Source organism: Dromiciops gliroides, chromosome 3 (genome assembly GCF_019393635.1).
Source record: "Dromiciops gliroides isolate mDroGli1 chromosome 3, mDroGli1.pri, whole genome shotgun sequence".
In the NCBI taxonomy this organism is placed as follows: domain Eukaryota; kingdom Metazoa; phylum Chordata; class Mammalia; order Microbiotheria; family Microbiotheriidae; genus Dromiciops; species Dromiciops gliroides.
This window is the reverse complement of record NC_057863.1, coordinates 48043746-48060193: the sequence shown is the minus strand read 5'-3', so window position 1 is coordinate 48060193 and position 16448 is coordinate 48043746. Positions and strand designations below refer to the sequence as shown.

The 16448-nt window shown below is 40.8% G+C and overlaps 1 protein-coding gene across 2 annotated transcripts in view; it reads left to right on the top strand.

The window, feature by feature from the left end:
• GYG1 (glycogenin 1) overlaps positions 1-16448 on the top strand; it is a 44951-nt gene that overhangs the window by 24890 nt on the left and 3613 nt on the right. For both annotated transcript variants that reach the window (XM_043991730.1, XM_043991731.1), the window contains exons 5-6: positions 4195-4321; positions 15702-15921. In XM_043991730.1, coding sequence (XP_043847665.1) covers positions 4195-4321; positions 15702-15921 — 347 coding nt within the window. The remainder of the gene's footprint in view (positions 1-4194; positions 4322-15701; positions 15922-16448) is intronic.

Below are 16448 nucleotides of genomic sequence, written 5' to 3'. Positions count from 1 at the left end.
GACACCTCTTTTTCTGATATCAGGGAATTTTACCTGTTCACTCTCCCCCTCCCATCTTGGAAAGTCCCAAATCTTTTATCCAATTAGAAATTTGATGACCTAATGTTGTATGGTTTCCTTTTAATTAATTGGCCTTATTTGATTGGTTGGGTTTTGGTTTTTTTAGGTGAGGCAATTGGGGTTAAGTGACTTGCCCAGGGTCACACAGCTAGTAAGTGTTAAGTGTCTGAGGCTGGATTTGAACTCAGGTTCACCTGACTCCAGGGCCGGTGCTCTATCCACTGCGTCACCTAGCTGCCCCTGATTAGTTGTTTTTAATGCTTAAAAATCTGTCTCCCCCTATATTTGGGATCCAGCCCAAGCTGAGGTGGTCTGGTCCCAATTTGTTAGTCATTTGGCATGCATTGCTTAATAAATCAATTTGCTCAGAAGCTTTATTTCCTCAGTCTTCTAATTTTTCACCCATCACAGTGGAGGGACTTTGGAGTTCTTGTTCTATACTGTATTTTATATTTAAAGTTTTTTAAAGTTATTAATATCTTCTAGTTTTATATCACCTTTATTTCTAAACATATCCCACTTCCCTTCTTCCCCCTAATTCCCCACCCCACCCAGCAAATTATCTTGTGTAACAAAGAATAAAAAAGTGGAGAGTGTGGGGAGGAAGAAGTTCAAAGTCTCATGCCCTTAGTCTCCCATCTCTGCAAAGGAAGGGGAAGAGGTATATTCCCTCATCTCTCTTTCAAAGCCAGGTTTGGACATTATACTTATGTAGTGTTCAGGATCTTCTTTTTTTTTTTTCTTTTTAGTTCTTTCCATATATATTGTGGTCATTGTGTACATTGTTTTCCTGACTCTGCTCAATTCATTCTCCATCAACTCATGTGTTTTTCCATGGTCATCATATATTTTGGCATAGTAATATTCCTTTATATTTGTGGACACAATTTTCTTTAGCCATCATCTCCTAATTGATGGTCATCTACTTTTGAGTTATGTGCGACTTTTTAAAAAAAGCATAATAGGGGGGCAGCTAGGTGGCTCAGTGGATAGAGCACCGGCCCTGGAGTCAGGAGGACCTGAGTTCAAATCAGGCCTCAGACACTTGACACTTACTAGGTGTGTGACTCTGGGCAAGTGACTTAACCCCAATTGCCTCACTAAAAAAAAAAAAAGCATAGTAGGGGGGCAGCTAGGTGCACAGTGGATAGAGCACTAGTCCTGGATTCAGGAGGACCTGAATTCAAATATGAACTCAGACACTTAACACTTACTAACTGTGTGACCCTGGGCAAGTCACTTGACCCCAATTGCCTCACCAAAAGAAAAAAAAGGCATAGTAGGGCAGCTAGGTGGCCCAATGGATAAAGCACCTGCCCTGAATTCAAGACCTGAGTTCAAATTTGGCCTCAGACACTTGACACTTACTAGCTGTGTGACCCTGGGCAAGTCACTTAACCCTCATTGCCCCCCCCCAAAAAAAAGGAAAGAAAAAAGCATAGTAACTAATTTTAAACTAATTTTTTATCTTTTTTTTCCTCAGATGTACTTAGCAGAGGACTCCAGTGTATTGTATTAGATTTGTTGTTCTTCGGTCATTTTAGTTGTATCTGATTCTTTGTGATGCTGTTTGGGGTTTTCTTTTCTTTTCTTTTCTTTTTTTTTTTTTTTTTTAGTGAGGCAATTGGGGTTAAGTGACTTGCCCAGGGTCACACAGCTAGTGTTAAGTGTCTGAGGCCGGATTTGAACTCAGGTACTCCTGATTCCAGGGCCGGTGCTCTATCCACTGTGTGGGGTTTTCTTGCAAAAGATACAGGAGTGGTTTTGCCACTTCTTTCTCCAGCTCATTTTACAGATGAAGAAATTGAGGCAAATGGGGTTAAGTGACTTGTCCAGGGTCACAAAGTGACTAAGTGTCAGAGGCCAGAATTGAACTCTGGGAAGTTCTTTCTGACTCCAGGCCCAGTGTTGTATCCATTGTGTCACCTAGCCACCTAGATTAACTTTCTTTATTACCACCTGCCCCTCCTGTATATCTTGGGCTCCTCTCTTCGCTTCTTTCAAGAGTTTATTTTGCATTTATCTAAATCCTTAAAATATGTTCTTTTGTCTTCAGTCACTAGGTAGATTTAGCTGTATACCCTATACCCAAAGATATATTTTCTGGATGCCTCTGATGTTTTCAGGGTATCTGGTGACCCTAATGACAGACTGGAGGTCTTTGGGAGGATGGGGAATTACCCCAATCTCCAGATCTTTATTCCAAATTGAAAATGAGATTCCCCATTATAAGTGCTAAATTTAATATGGGGAGAGTTCATTGGGCTGCTCGCCGTAATATTGGGGTAAGAAAGGAGATTAACAGCCTCTTTTCGTTTTTTGTTGTTGTTGTTGTTTTGTTTTGTTTGTTGTTTTTTGGTGAGGCAATTGGGGTTAAGTGACTTGCCCAGGGTCGCACAGCTAGTAAGTGTCAAGTTTCTGAGGCCAGATTTGAATTCAGGTTCTCCTGAATCCAGGGCCAGTGCCCTATCCACTGCGCCACCTAGCTGCCCCAACAGCCTCTTTTCAATAAACAAAACAGGATTTATTAATGGGAACAAATTTAAAACACAAGTGAGGTTAATAAAACTAGGGACAATGAAAAGGGGAATAGGGGAAGGAAAAAAAATACAACCTGCAAACTCACCACCACCCAGAATCTGCAGTTCCAATGAAAACCAGCTGCGCAGTGTTCCCCAGAATCCACCAGACTGGCATCTCTCTCCTTCTCTCACTCTCCCAAGAGTGAGTGTCTCCTCGGCCTGGCTTCCTCCCAGAAGCCCCCGAGCAACCGGAAAACAGAGCCGACCACACACACACACACACACACACACACACACACACACACACACACACACACACACACACAAGCTAATTGGCAGCTTTGATTGACAAAACTCACAGGCCGCTCTGCAGCTTCAAGCCAACCAGTTTCCGGACACTAAAGTCACCTGACTTGTCCTCATTATAATTTGGCGAGGCCCATGTAGGCGTGCGAGTGCCCACCATGAGCTTAGCACACTTCTGGATGCTAAAGCCACCTGACTTGTCCACGTTATAATCTGGCCAGGCCCATGTAGGCAGGTGTCCAGCTTAAGGTTAGCACGCACGGGTGCGCTCAGGAGGGTCAGTGTGCACGGGCGCACACAGGGTGGGGGGGGGGTCCAGCACCCATGGGTGCACACGATGGGGAGGGGGTAGCACCCACGGGTACGCACGAGGGGGAAGGGGGATTAGTCAGCATGCACAGGCGTGCAGGGGGTGTTCCTAATTTTAGCCAAAGATGGGATCATAGAAACCCCAAATCACAATTCCTTACACAATCAAATTTCTAACAGAATCTTTTCAAGCATTGGGAAAACCATGTGGTGGTGATGGAGTCGACTGAACCTAGTATGTATTTAGGAAGGAAGGTTTTAGTGAAAGAACTGCCCACACACAGCCTTCTTGATCTGACCACTGCCTTCCTGTCCCCATGACCCAAACTGCTGCCTGGTCTTTAGAAGGGGGAGCAATGTACTATAGCTCTTCTTCTCAGGACCTCAGTTTCCTCACCTATAAAATGGAAGGGTTAGATTGATGACCTCTGAGGTCCGCTCCATCTTTGGTATAATTCTGTGAAACAATAAAACCCCCAAAGACAGAGTTCACATTCCCTGTTCTTTCTTAGCAAGAGTTTAAGAAGCAGAATTGTCTTACGGAAAGCTCCAAAAAACACAGTTGATTTATATGCCCTGGCTGTGTATCTGGTGATCAGCCTTGGCTCATTTATATTTGTTTTGTGATTTAGTACAAACTCTTTCTGGCTGGACTGGAGATTTCAGCAAGCTGAGTGAGAAGGGAGGAATGGATTACCTACAGCATTTGGAATTCTAGTGGGCTAGGTTGTTCCTTGGTGAGACAATAAATGCACTGTAGACAGCACCCCAAACAAGAAAAACTATCCTAATACCCCTTTTTTCCCTCATTTTCTCTTTATTCTCCTCCCTGGCCTGAATCAGAGAAGAAAGTATTTCATAAAATGCCTTGAATAAGTGCAACTCGAGAGTTTGATGAATTCCCAATGAAATTAGGCACTATTTGTGAGAGAACTGTCCTTAATATAGCTGTCCCTGAAATCTATTAATGTCCACTTTTTCCTACTTTCCTTTTCAGGTGGGGACCAGGGTTTGCTGAATACCTACTTTAGCAATTGGGCAACAACCGATATCAAAAAGCACCTGCCATTTATTTATAACCTAAGCAGCACTTCTACATACTCCTACCTCCCAGCATTTAAAATGTAAGTAAAAACTGAGTTCCAGCTTTTGTTCAATGTGGGGATGGTGGGGGCTTCAGGAGAGGGTTAGGATTAGGCTTGTACAAGCTTAGTGAAAGTAAAAGGGAGAGACAGTGGATCTTCTCACAAAGGTTTCAGAGACCAGGGCACATCGGGTACCCATGTTAAGCTGCAAGCTTGGTGTCAGTAGGTCCCCCAGTATCCTAATATATCTTAATATATCCTAAGTGAGCTTTCTCACAGAGAGTCTTCACCAAAAAAAGTAAGAAATGGCAACAACGAAGTGGGACATAGTGTTATCAGATCTCAAGCAATGTCAGATAGTAGTGATGCTTTTAACTATTTGTAGCTAGTTTAAAAACATAGAAAAGTAGGTCAGTGGAACAGACTGGTTAAGAAAGCAAATATAATAGTCCATTGATCTCTGAGCCCCAAAGAACAAACTAATGAAGGAAGGGCTCACTATCTAACAAGAACTTCTAGGAAAACTAGAAGACACCTTATACCTTGTGCCAAAGGAGGTTCCCCGGAGGGGTGACTGGACCCTCGGTATTCCTAGCTTTGATCCCCAAATTGATTTTTCTCCTCACCTCAATTTCCACATCTGCAAAATGGCAGCAATAATAGCACCTACCTCACAAAGTTATTGTGAGGATCAAATGAGATAACCTATGTGGAGTACTCTATAAACCTTAAAGTACTATATAAATGTCAAATGATGATGGTGGTTGTTGTTATATCCCGAGGAGCTTAGATCCTATCACTGTTACCTCGAGACTTTGTTCTACTTGAGTTGAAACAATGGTTTAAACTTTGACTTTTTTGTCTTGAATGTAAGCCCACCATAATCTTTGTCCATACTTCTACAACACCACAGGATATATGTGCTTCTAACAAAATTGCTTCTTAAATATAGCTTTTTATTAGAAAATCTAATCAGGTATCTCAAGTTGACACTTCCACTGAGAAGGGCTTGCTTTGGCAGTATATATATTTCCGTTGAGCAAAGGGATGATTTTCTCTTACCATAAATGTAGCACCACAGTGGTCAGCATGCTGACTTTCTCAGGGCATAAGATGAGTGAAATGTTTCATCCCTCACCCTTGTTGTTATGGCTTTTGCCCATCTTCCTGGTCTTAAACACATCCTTGCATCTCTAATAAAAAGGTTTCATCATGAAAGCTCTGCCAACGTGCCTCAGATAAAGATCGTGGACCTCTGGTCAATCTTTCCTTCTTAATTCTACAAGACCCAATGAGTAGCTGCTGATTAATTTGGCTGATGCTTCTTTCATTGGCTTTTTCCTTGAACCAATGTGGTCTTATGGTACAGAAGATCTGGGCTCCAAAGCTGGCTTGGCCCCACTCCTCATTAACCCTGTGCAAGTAGCTTCTTCTCTGGGGCTCATTTTCCTCAGCCAGAGAATGAGGGAGTGGACTCAGTGACTTTCAGGGTTCATGATTGTATTTAACTTGTCGTTTCTGCACATAAGCAAACAATGACTCATTTGGTCAGCTAAACAAGAACAGCCAATATATGCATGTAAGGGGCATGATTTATTAGGAGAAGCCTGTGTCCCAATTCTCTCCAGCACCTGGCCTTTAAAGTACAGACCATCTTTACTTGGACTTAATCCTTTCAATCCTGACTTTATTTCTACATTGTCTTATCCTCATAGTATACCTCATGAGTCCAGGCAACCCAGTCCTCTATCCCTTTTATTTGTGTTTATCTCTGAAGTTCCTTTCATATTGATATATAATCAACATATCTTGATCTTATACATACCAAAGGATCATATATTTAGAACTGGAAGGGTGCTCAGAGACTGCCTACAGTGCTCAAAAGAGCACTGAACACCCTCATGTTCAGATCTCACCTCTGATGCTTGCTACCTGTGAGATATCTTGGGCAAATCAGTTTCATTATCTGTAAGATAAGGGAGTTGGAGGGGATAACTTCTGAGATCTCCTTCTAGCATCAGATCTGTGACCAGGAATGTAGTCCCAGAAAAAATAAGTGATTTGCCCAATTTGCACAAAAAATGTAAGTGACAGAGCTAGGATTTGAACCCAGCCTTCTGATTTCCTCAGCCTACACTTATTTCATTGTGCCACATTACTCCTGGATAAAGGAGTTAGTTATGACCAAAAGTTATACACAGAGTAGCAAAAAACATTCTTTCAATGAGTAGGTATAATTCACATTGGAGATAGGAATATATCAGCATGCTTTCTCTGATATCTATGAAGAGAAGGATGGTGCTACAGACATGTTGTAAAAATCCCCAGGGTTTCTCAGTTCTTGTAACAGGCTTTTTCTATGGCTCAGGGGAGGGTGGGGGAAAAACCTCATAGTCTGCTGAGTTATTTTCTTCATTCTAGCAACATATCATTTATTTGTAACCTGGAGAATTCCCTTAACTTCATGTCCTCCCCGTCTGTAATTCTCCAAAAGGAAGTGAAACAAATTTATTGACTTCCACATTCCACATGGTAAAAAGTCAGTGCCAGTTTGTTAAAAAATGGCTTTATAAGTATGATCTGAACTTTGCTATGCAAAGAGCCAGGAGAATCAGGAGTGGGGAAGCTAGACAACATCTTAAGGTGTAAATATGCATGGGGACACACTGCAAATCACCCTTAAATATACTTTTATCACCAGGAAATTCTAGTCTCCATGGTGCCTAGATATTTATTTTGTGACCATTTATTTAGGTTGCATATGTCCCAAGAAAGGTTCAAAGTTTCTATTGGGTAGTAAAAGAGGGTATGAAGGAGTCCTGATTTTCTAAACCTTGGCTAGGGTGCATAAATGCCAGTGTTCCAGCTCTCACTGTGCTGTAGGACAAAAATTCCTTCTCTCCCTTTTGCTTTCAAGGTATACTTCAAACAGCATAACTATTTCTCTAGATCAGAAGTTCTTAACACAGAGGTCCACAAACTCCATCAAACTATTCTTGAATAGATTTCAGGGAGTCAATAAATTCTGATGAGGAAAAAAAATGACATTTTTATTTTCGCTAACCTCCAACTGAAATATAACATTTCCTTTGATGAACGTTGGCACAAACCACAGTAGTATTAGGCTGATGTTAGGGTCTATAACAACAACAAAAAAAGGTTAAAAATCCTGTTCTAGTCTACTATCGTACGGAGTTTAATGTCACTTGATATTTTGGGACATCCTGGCTGTTTCTGCTCAAAACAACCTATATTATAATAGGTCAGAATTTTTTTATTAAAAAATAAAAGAATAGGAAATAAATAAACTAAACAGAATTTCTATTTGAAAATCTATGGGAAAAGTATAAATGATGGCAGATAAGATATCACCCTTAAAAAAAAGAAGACCTATTTGGAGTTTATTAAAAATCTATTTTTTTAATAATTTTTTTTCTGTTTAGAATTTATTTTCAAAATTACATGTAAAAACAAATTTTGACATCAATTTTTAAAAACACAACCTATATTATAATAATTCAGTTGCCACATAAAGACTGAGGGCATGGTGTAAAAAAAGGACTTTTTGTTCACATTTGCAAGTGACTCACTCAGGATCACTCTAGCATTTGAAACATCATTTTATTTGGAATTAAAACATAATACCAAATTCTATTACTCATTTAGAAAAATCAAATTATCACTGGATTGCCATAACATTAAAATCACTATTAACAATTAAAATCATTACATACTACTATATAAGATAGTATTAAAATAGAACTAGAATTTTTAAAAAATCAAATTTAGTAAATGAATAATGAATGTTGATGATTTAAAACAGCCTGAGGGGGTAGTAGCACAGTGGATAGAGCATGGGCCCTGGATTCAGGAGGACCTGAGTGCAAATCTGGCCTCAGATACCTGACACTTAATAGCTGTGTGACCCTGGGCAAGTCACTTAACCCTCATTGCCCGCCCCCCCCAAAAAAAAACCCCAAAAAAACAGCCTGAGGAGAGTTTACCTGAGCAACAAAAGTTATTGAATTTTCCTTGATGACTGGGATTGTTTCATTTTCATCTTTGTCCTCCCAGTGCCTTGCATAGTGCCTGGGCATAAGTGTTTTAATAAATGTGATATTGATCTCTGATTTCATGGATGCAGGTGTGGTGGGTGAAAGATGAAATGACTGAGGAAACAAAGGTCTGATCTTCCAAGCATATTGATTTATTAAGTAACGAATGCCAATTGCTAAACAAATTGGGACCAGGCCCCCTCCACTTTGGCACCGAGACCCAAATACAGGGGGAGCCAGATTTTTATGCATTAAAAACATTTAATCAAATAAGCCTAATTAATTTTTTAAAAAAACAATTAACCAGGATACAAAATTAGGTAATCTGATTTCTAATCAGAGGAAAGATAAGAGACTTTCTAAGTTGGGAAAGGGAGAGTGAACAGGTTCGATTCCCACTCCTCCCAAGTGACTGTATTCAAGCAAAGGAGCATGGGAACAATAACTGATTGACTACTACAGGGCCAGTTTTCAGATAAAGCCTATGGGTTGCCTGAGATGCATAATGGTGAGAAAACTCCTTGCATCAATCTTTGGGTCTGGCTGGGTTTCTGGTCAGCATAACCTGGGTCCTTAGTTACAGGTCTCTAAGCAGCAGATAGAGGAGGTCCAGCTTCCCAGCCATGCAGGGCGAGGTTCAAACAATGCAATAAGGTTTTCTCACAGTTCCCACAATTGAATCAAGTTTTCTCACAAGACAGAAATTGGACTAGACCCATAATTGAATGGAAAGGGAATGGAGCTGGCTCTAGAACTGAATCACAAGATAGAGTCAGTGTGGTTCCCTCAATTCCCACTACCATTTACTGTTCTAATTCCCTCAATTCTCCCTTTTGATTCATGGGGGAGGAGGGAACTTCACTCTCCCCCCAATGGATTACTTATCTATAAAACATCTGTAATATTTTTCATATATTCATAATCAGAATGACGTGAATCATACTACAGATCAAACTACTTTAGGGCTCACAATGGACTAATTTTGAAAAGAGCGATTTACATATCAACAAAGTAACCAAGACAAACTCAGCATAAACATGGAAAAAAAAGGCCAAAGCAACACAGCAATGATCATCGCTATTAAATAACATCAAATCTCCTTATATCCTAGTAACACACTCTCAATGCTCATTAAATCATTTCATCTTGAGTCCCAGATGTCCTACATGTCTTCTCTTGGACATTGTGGAATAGGGTTCATTCTCAGGATAGCTACAAAGGGAGTTCTACTTCTCTTGTTCTAAATCACTTGTAGAGATACTGTGATGTTTAAAATCTAAATTGTGGTCGCCTAAAATTAGAAGCTTTAGTACCAGTCCTTGGGCATTAAACATTTATTAAAGCATACAGATATTCCCATGGAGTTCAGAAAGTTAAGAAAAAAGCCTATTTAGCCTAGAGTTCTAGCCTGGTCTGGTTCTTCCTCAAGTCCTCTGCCACAAGCCTGCTTCAATCAAGAATTCTCCCACAAGCTGATTGTGGAAGCTTTTTATAGGTCTGGAACAGAGGCGGTCCTTACACACTGCTTCAAGCTGATTGGTTGGCATCATCCAAATCCATTGGCTTTGAAGGTGTTCTCAAGTTGAGTTCACAGTCTAGCTTCTGAGAACAATACCTTCTTAAGGGCTAGCCAGGTGTGATTACAATCCAGTTAACTTGAAGTAGGCTAATCAGCAGTCAATCACTCTCACTTGGTTCAATCAGTCTAGATTAATCTCCAGGTGGGTCTTTGAGTATCTGCTAAATCCCATTATTTCATCACAATACCTAGATACTTCTGCTGAAATCTGCCAGTAACAAGATTTAATACAATTTAGTACAATCTCTTAAATGTGGTTTTCCAAACAGCGAGCTACCAGTGAGGAAACAAACTTTACCAATCCAGATCTGAAATCTTGGTTTTCTACAGAGGATCAAGATGGCATCTCTCAAAGCATTTCCTCCACTGGTATAGATCACTATTTGTCTCCTTGGACAAGACCTGCCCAATGCCTTTGCTGTTTCCTTTAGATTTCTCATGGGTCACAAATTACCCACTCAGCCTTATCTCTCTCTTGTTCCTTCCATCCTCATTCTGCATCCATCCAGTCACATACATCCCTGGTGGTGAGCTCACCATTTCTTTAATGCAAGTCATGGCTGGGCAGCCCGCCATAGTCTACTTAGACCTACTGGGCATCTTTCTGTTGCCTGTTAGGTTAATTTTAATTCTTTCAAATATTTCATGGCTTACATGGCGTCACCAAGACAATGTTGATGAAAAGGTCATAAGCCCTGCTCTCCAAAAGTTCATGCTCCAGAAATTCCAAGTCATTGTTTGCTTTTTTACCATGTTGGCTGATCTGAGCCTTGGTCCAGTGATTATGATCCAGCCATGTGTTTATATCGTTAGTGCCTCTAACTTTGCAGTTTTTTCACTTCTGTTATCCTCTCTGGTATAGAATTGGCCACATATGTTAAAATGCTTATTTAACTTGTTAAAAAAAATATTGCATTCTAGTGGTGAAACAGTAGGATTAAAGGATCATAGATCCTATGGTACTAAACCTAAACCCTCTTGTTTTACAGACGAGGAAACAGAGGCCAAACAAGGTTAAATATTCATGGTTACTTAGCTAGTAAGTGTCAGAGGTAGGACTTGAACCCATGCTCATGATGTCCTTAAAACTCTAGAATATTATTCTTTTTGCCACCCAACTTTGTTTCTTGGCAGCTAAATAGCAAAGTGGTGGGTTTAGAATCAGAAGACCTGAAGTCAAATCTGGCCTTAAACACTTTGCTAGTTGTGTGACCCTGGGCAAGTCATTCAACATCTGCCTGCCTCAGTTTCCTTAATTATAAAATGAGAATAATAGTATCATCTGCCTCTCAGGGTTATTGTAATGAAAAAAACGAGATAATATTTATAAAGTATGGTGTCTGGTGCACAGTAGGTGCTTAATAAATGCTTGCTCCTTGGTCAGCCCTTTCTCTTTATTCTCCCTGGTGGTATTATCATTCAGCTCAACATACATTTATGGAGAACCTATTCTGGACCAGGTGCCATGCTAAAGACTGGAGATACAAAGACAACAGTAAAACAAGTCCTGCCTCAAAGAGCTTCCGCCCATGTGCATAGATCCAAGATCTGTAGAATAAACGCCCAGTAATTTGGGGTGTAGGGAAAACACCTAGATCTTTGTCATTAAAGTCACTGGCTTAAGGGGCAGCTAGGTGGCGCAGTGGATAGAGTACTGGCCCTGGATTCAGGAAGACCTGAGTTCAAATCTGGCCTCAGACACTTGACACTTACTAGCTGTGTGACCCTGGGCAAGTCACTTAACCCTCATTGCCCTGCCCCCCGCCCCCAAATAAATAAATAAATAAATAAATAAATAAAATGTGTAATTATTTATTATTTATGTGTGTTTGAGGGAGAACCAAGTCGTGATTGAAGGTTCATCCCTTATGCAGTTCCTCTGCAGGATCTAGGTTGTCTGGAGTCCTGCTCCTGTTCCTGAGCTTTGGCTATCAGGGACAGGTGTAACTAAGTCAGACTGACCCCAGGTGCAGGTGTATCCCCTCCACTCTTGTACACTGGCGAATCTTAGAGGGAATGAAGAGCTCCCAGGGCCGTCATCATTGTCATCATCGGGATTTCCATAGAAATCCTCTCTCCTGCCTCTACGTTACCTTATTCATTTCCAGTTCCAACCAGTCCTGGGTTTAAATCCAGCTCTGACAGGCAGCTCGGTGGCGCAGTGGATAGAGCACCTGCCCTGGAGTCAGGAGGACCTGAGTTCAAATTTGGCCTCAGACACTTAACACTTACTAACTGTGTGACCCTGGGCAAGTCACTTAACCCCAATTGACTCACTAAAAAATAAAAAAATTTTTAAAAAGTAAATCTAGCTCCGATCTTCTAAATTTGTTAACTAGGAAAGTCATCCATTAAATTCTATCTGATCTTTGGGTGACTGCAGGTTGCTTAAGGATTACTCAAACAGCTAAGCTAAGCAGGATTGTAACTGGCTCCCACTCAAGCTCTGTCTTGTGATCTGGATGTCTCTTTCAAGATTCCATTTGGTTTAAAATTAGAACATTTATTTTAAGAAATACATGCAAGCTGAAACAAATCCCTAACACTGAGTCAGAAGGGATGGCCACCGGTAATTTAAACGCTATTGTGATGTCTGCCCAACTTTTCCCCCCTGCCCAGATATTGAATCTCATAAGTCCTTTGATGAGTCAGTAGCCTTTCCTTGCTAACCTTGTATCTAAACTGAGGTCATTTGAATTTTCTTATCTCCTGACATCAAAATGTCTCCCCTTCCTCTTGCCTTAGCTGTCTATGAAATAAAGAGTTTTGCTTCCACCACAGCCATGCAAATTCTTCCAGGGTCTGATTGTGGAGTTAGACTGTAAGCTTCTTGAGGGCAGAGAAGATACCCCTCTGCCTGTTTCAGAGGCAGCTGGTGGTGCAATGGATAGAGCTCAGGGCCTGGAGTTGGGAAGAACTGAATTCAAAGTTGGCTTCAGACACTTACTAGCTGTGTGACACCTGTGCAAGTCATTTAACCTCTTCCTCAGTTTCCTCAACTGCAAAATGAGGATAATACTATTTATTGCCTACCTCCCAGGGTTGTCCCAGTGGTCAAATCAAGTAATATTTGTAAAGCACACTCCCTGGTACATAGTAAGTGCTTAATAAATGCTTCCTTCCATACCTTCCTGGCACACAGTAGGTGCTCATAAATGATAGATTACCATGTTTTGTTAGGTTAGTGCATAAGGTGTAAACAAAAAAATAGGTAACACCATGTTAACTTTATTAGATCTGTGGCCTCTGAGTGTGTTTGTTTTTTAAGAAAGGAATACATTTTATTTATTTATTTATTTATTTGTTTGTTTGTTTATTTGTTTATTTATTTATTTTTAGTGAGACAATTGGGGTTAAGTGACTTGCCCAGGGTCACATAGCTAGTAAGTGTTAAGTGTCTGAGGCCAAATTTGAACTCAGGTACTCCTGACTCCAGGGTCGGTGCTTTATCAACTGCGCCACCTAGCTGCCCCAGAAAGGAATACATTTTATTGGAATTTTAGCTCCTATGTGCCTTATTCCCTGATTATTTTGAGATTATGGCAGATGAATGAGGGATCAATATGATAAGAACCTGTAGTTCTTGGCCAGAGCCACTCTGCCCTCCCCTCCACCATCACCTGCACCGCCACACACATTTTTCTTTCTCCTACAAGCACCAGAACTACTTGCCTCATTGGTATAAATCCTCTTTGATAAAATTACTTCATAATATGAGCCTAAGTTTCCTTACACGGTAAGTGGGGATTTATAAACATTCAACAAGCATTTAATAAGCACCTACTCTGTGCTAAACACCGGTTATACAAAGACAAAAACAAAGCAGACCTTGGCCCCAAGTTGCTTCTATTCTTTTGGGGACAAGCAATATAAACATAGGAAAATAAATACAAATTGTGCATAAAGGCTTTGTATTTTGGAGGTGGGGGAACCCAGAGAACACCAGAAACTCGGTGGGATCCAGATAGGTTTCTTATAGGAGGGGGCACTTGAAATGATCTTTGAAGGAGGCTAGGGATCCACAGAGACTAAAAGGAAAAGGGAACATGCAGGCTTTTTGCAGGGGGGAGGGGTAGAAACAGCAGGGTTGTTGTGGGAAAGGGGGATTTTTTTTTAATTAATTTTTTTTAGTTTTCAACATTTGTTTAGATAAGATTTCCAATTTCAAATTTTTCTCTCTCCGTCCTCTCCCTCCCCCCCTCCCCTAGACAGCAGGTAATCTGATACAGGTTACATGTATATATAATAACATTAGAATGTTTATTATTATTAATGGTCATAATTATTAAGGACACCCTCCCCTTTCCTGTGAGCATTTACCTCATCTCACTGAGCATTTCCGCCAAGAAGAGACTCGAGGTTTTGAGTTATTTTCTTGCCCTGCTTAATTGCCTTCTAAATACTTTAAGGGGTTTTACTATTTGTAAACTCTGAGGAAATAAACAGGCCTTTAAAATAACAAGCCAAAATGGTCTTCCCTTTGGGTTTCTCTCTCTCTCTCTCTCTCTCTCATGCACACGCATAGAGACACACACACACACACACACAGATTTAGAGAGTAGAATCGAGGCACTCTCTCATATCTTTCCCTTGCACCCTCCCAGTTACATGGGTTCAAATTGCAATGAGTAAGACCCACACAGGCATTCACAGCAGGACAATAGGTGCTAATAGGATCATTGGGCCAAGTAGAATTCATTTTCCTCTCTGAAGAAATAGGAGTGGGTCATTGTCCCTTCTAAGAATCCTCCTACATCAACCAGGAAGGTAAGTTAGATCTTAGCAAAAAGCAAGATGCAAAACACTTTCAAATAAACCACATGGGAACTCAAGAGTTGAGAAATGCAGAATCATTTCATAGCTGGATTACAGAAATACTGGTTTTCTGCAGAAATATCTCACAGAGCAAGCTGATGCAACATTTCCCATCCGGCCCTTTTACTACATATGTATTATTGAGTTTGGGTTACTACTACTACTACTCCAACCACCACTACCACCACCACTACTAGCTAGCTGGCTGGAGTTTATATAGTGCTTTAAGGTTTACAAACCACTTTACAAATGTTATCTCATTTTTTTTATCCTTATAACAACCCTGGGAGGAAGGTGCCATTATTATCCTAATTTACAGTTGAGAAAAGAGGCAGATGAAGGTGAAGTGACTTGCCCTGGATCACATAGCTAAGGAAGTATCTGAGGCTGGATTTGAACTCAGGTTTTTCTGATTTCAGGCTTAGCACTACTGCCTATTTCAAATGAGTTGTGTGATGAGCTAGGTTCAGGGGGTTTGACCACCACTTGTAGACCAGAAGCCATTTATTCCTTTCCTTGGTTTTACACTCCCTTCTGTCTCAGGTAGGTGTTTCCCATCAGGGAGATGAAGCCCCCTGGAGGCAATGGTAGGAGGTGATGACAGCAGGGACAGGGAAAAAGGGTAGACAACTGGACAGTCAGACTGTTGTGACTCACTGCCTCCCACATGTACCAGGTACAAGTCTTTGCTTTTCTTCCAAAGGTCCCCTTCAGAATTCCATTTGCTCTGTGATCTGATTACCCCAACCCCATGGTGATCTCACCTTGGAAAATAGGACCACCAGGTGACAAATCTCTTATCTTCCCTGCGGTAGAAAAAAGGACCCTTCATTTCATCCTACCTCAAAGACACCGTCTTTGTTGGCCACCACAGCAGGAACTTCTATTGCAGCCTAAAAGACAGTAAATGCCGCAGTTTTCCAGTCGGCCCCGGGAATGATGATTTCTAGTCTGTCTGTTCACTTGTCAGGTTTGGGGTAAATACAAAAGTTGTACATTTCCTGGGACGAATCAAACCATGGAACTATACCTACAACCCCAAGACGAAAAGTGTCAGCAGCGACATTCATGACCCCACTATGATCAACACAGAATTCCTCAACTTGTGGTGGGAAATCTTCACCGTCAACATTCTGCCTTTACTCCTGCAGTTTGGAATTGTTAAAGACACCTCCACAGCGCTTAACAAGGTAGGGTTTGTTTTTTCTTTCTTGAGTGACATAAATGAAGTTTCTTATCTGGTTTGAAGTTGCGAGGAGATAGCAGGTGAAAAAGAAAAGAAGCTAATCTAATTAAAGCCATCAACTTAGTATCTCAAAAGTGCAGCCAAGGTTGAATAATAACATTTACAGTAAGGAGAGTGATAGTTAGCCCATTTGCTTATTGAGCCTGAGCAGTGTTGCATTTGTACTCAGCGACCTGTTGGGTAACGCAAAGGAAATTAAGGGAGTACAGCTGGCCTCTACTTTCAAAGATCTAAGAGTATAACAAGGAAGACAAGACAAGCTCATGTAAGAGCAAAAAGACAGAGGCAAAGCAACACTGGGAAATGTATTAACACAGACCTTCCTCTGTCTGTATGGCAGGAGATATAAAATGTTTTATCCAAGAAAAATGAGTACATCTCATCAAATCTAATTGGGCACAACATAAGGGCATTGCCAGGAGGATTTTGAAGCAACTGGAGCTAACTGGGGTTCATCTGGAAAGCCTTAAT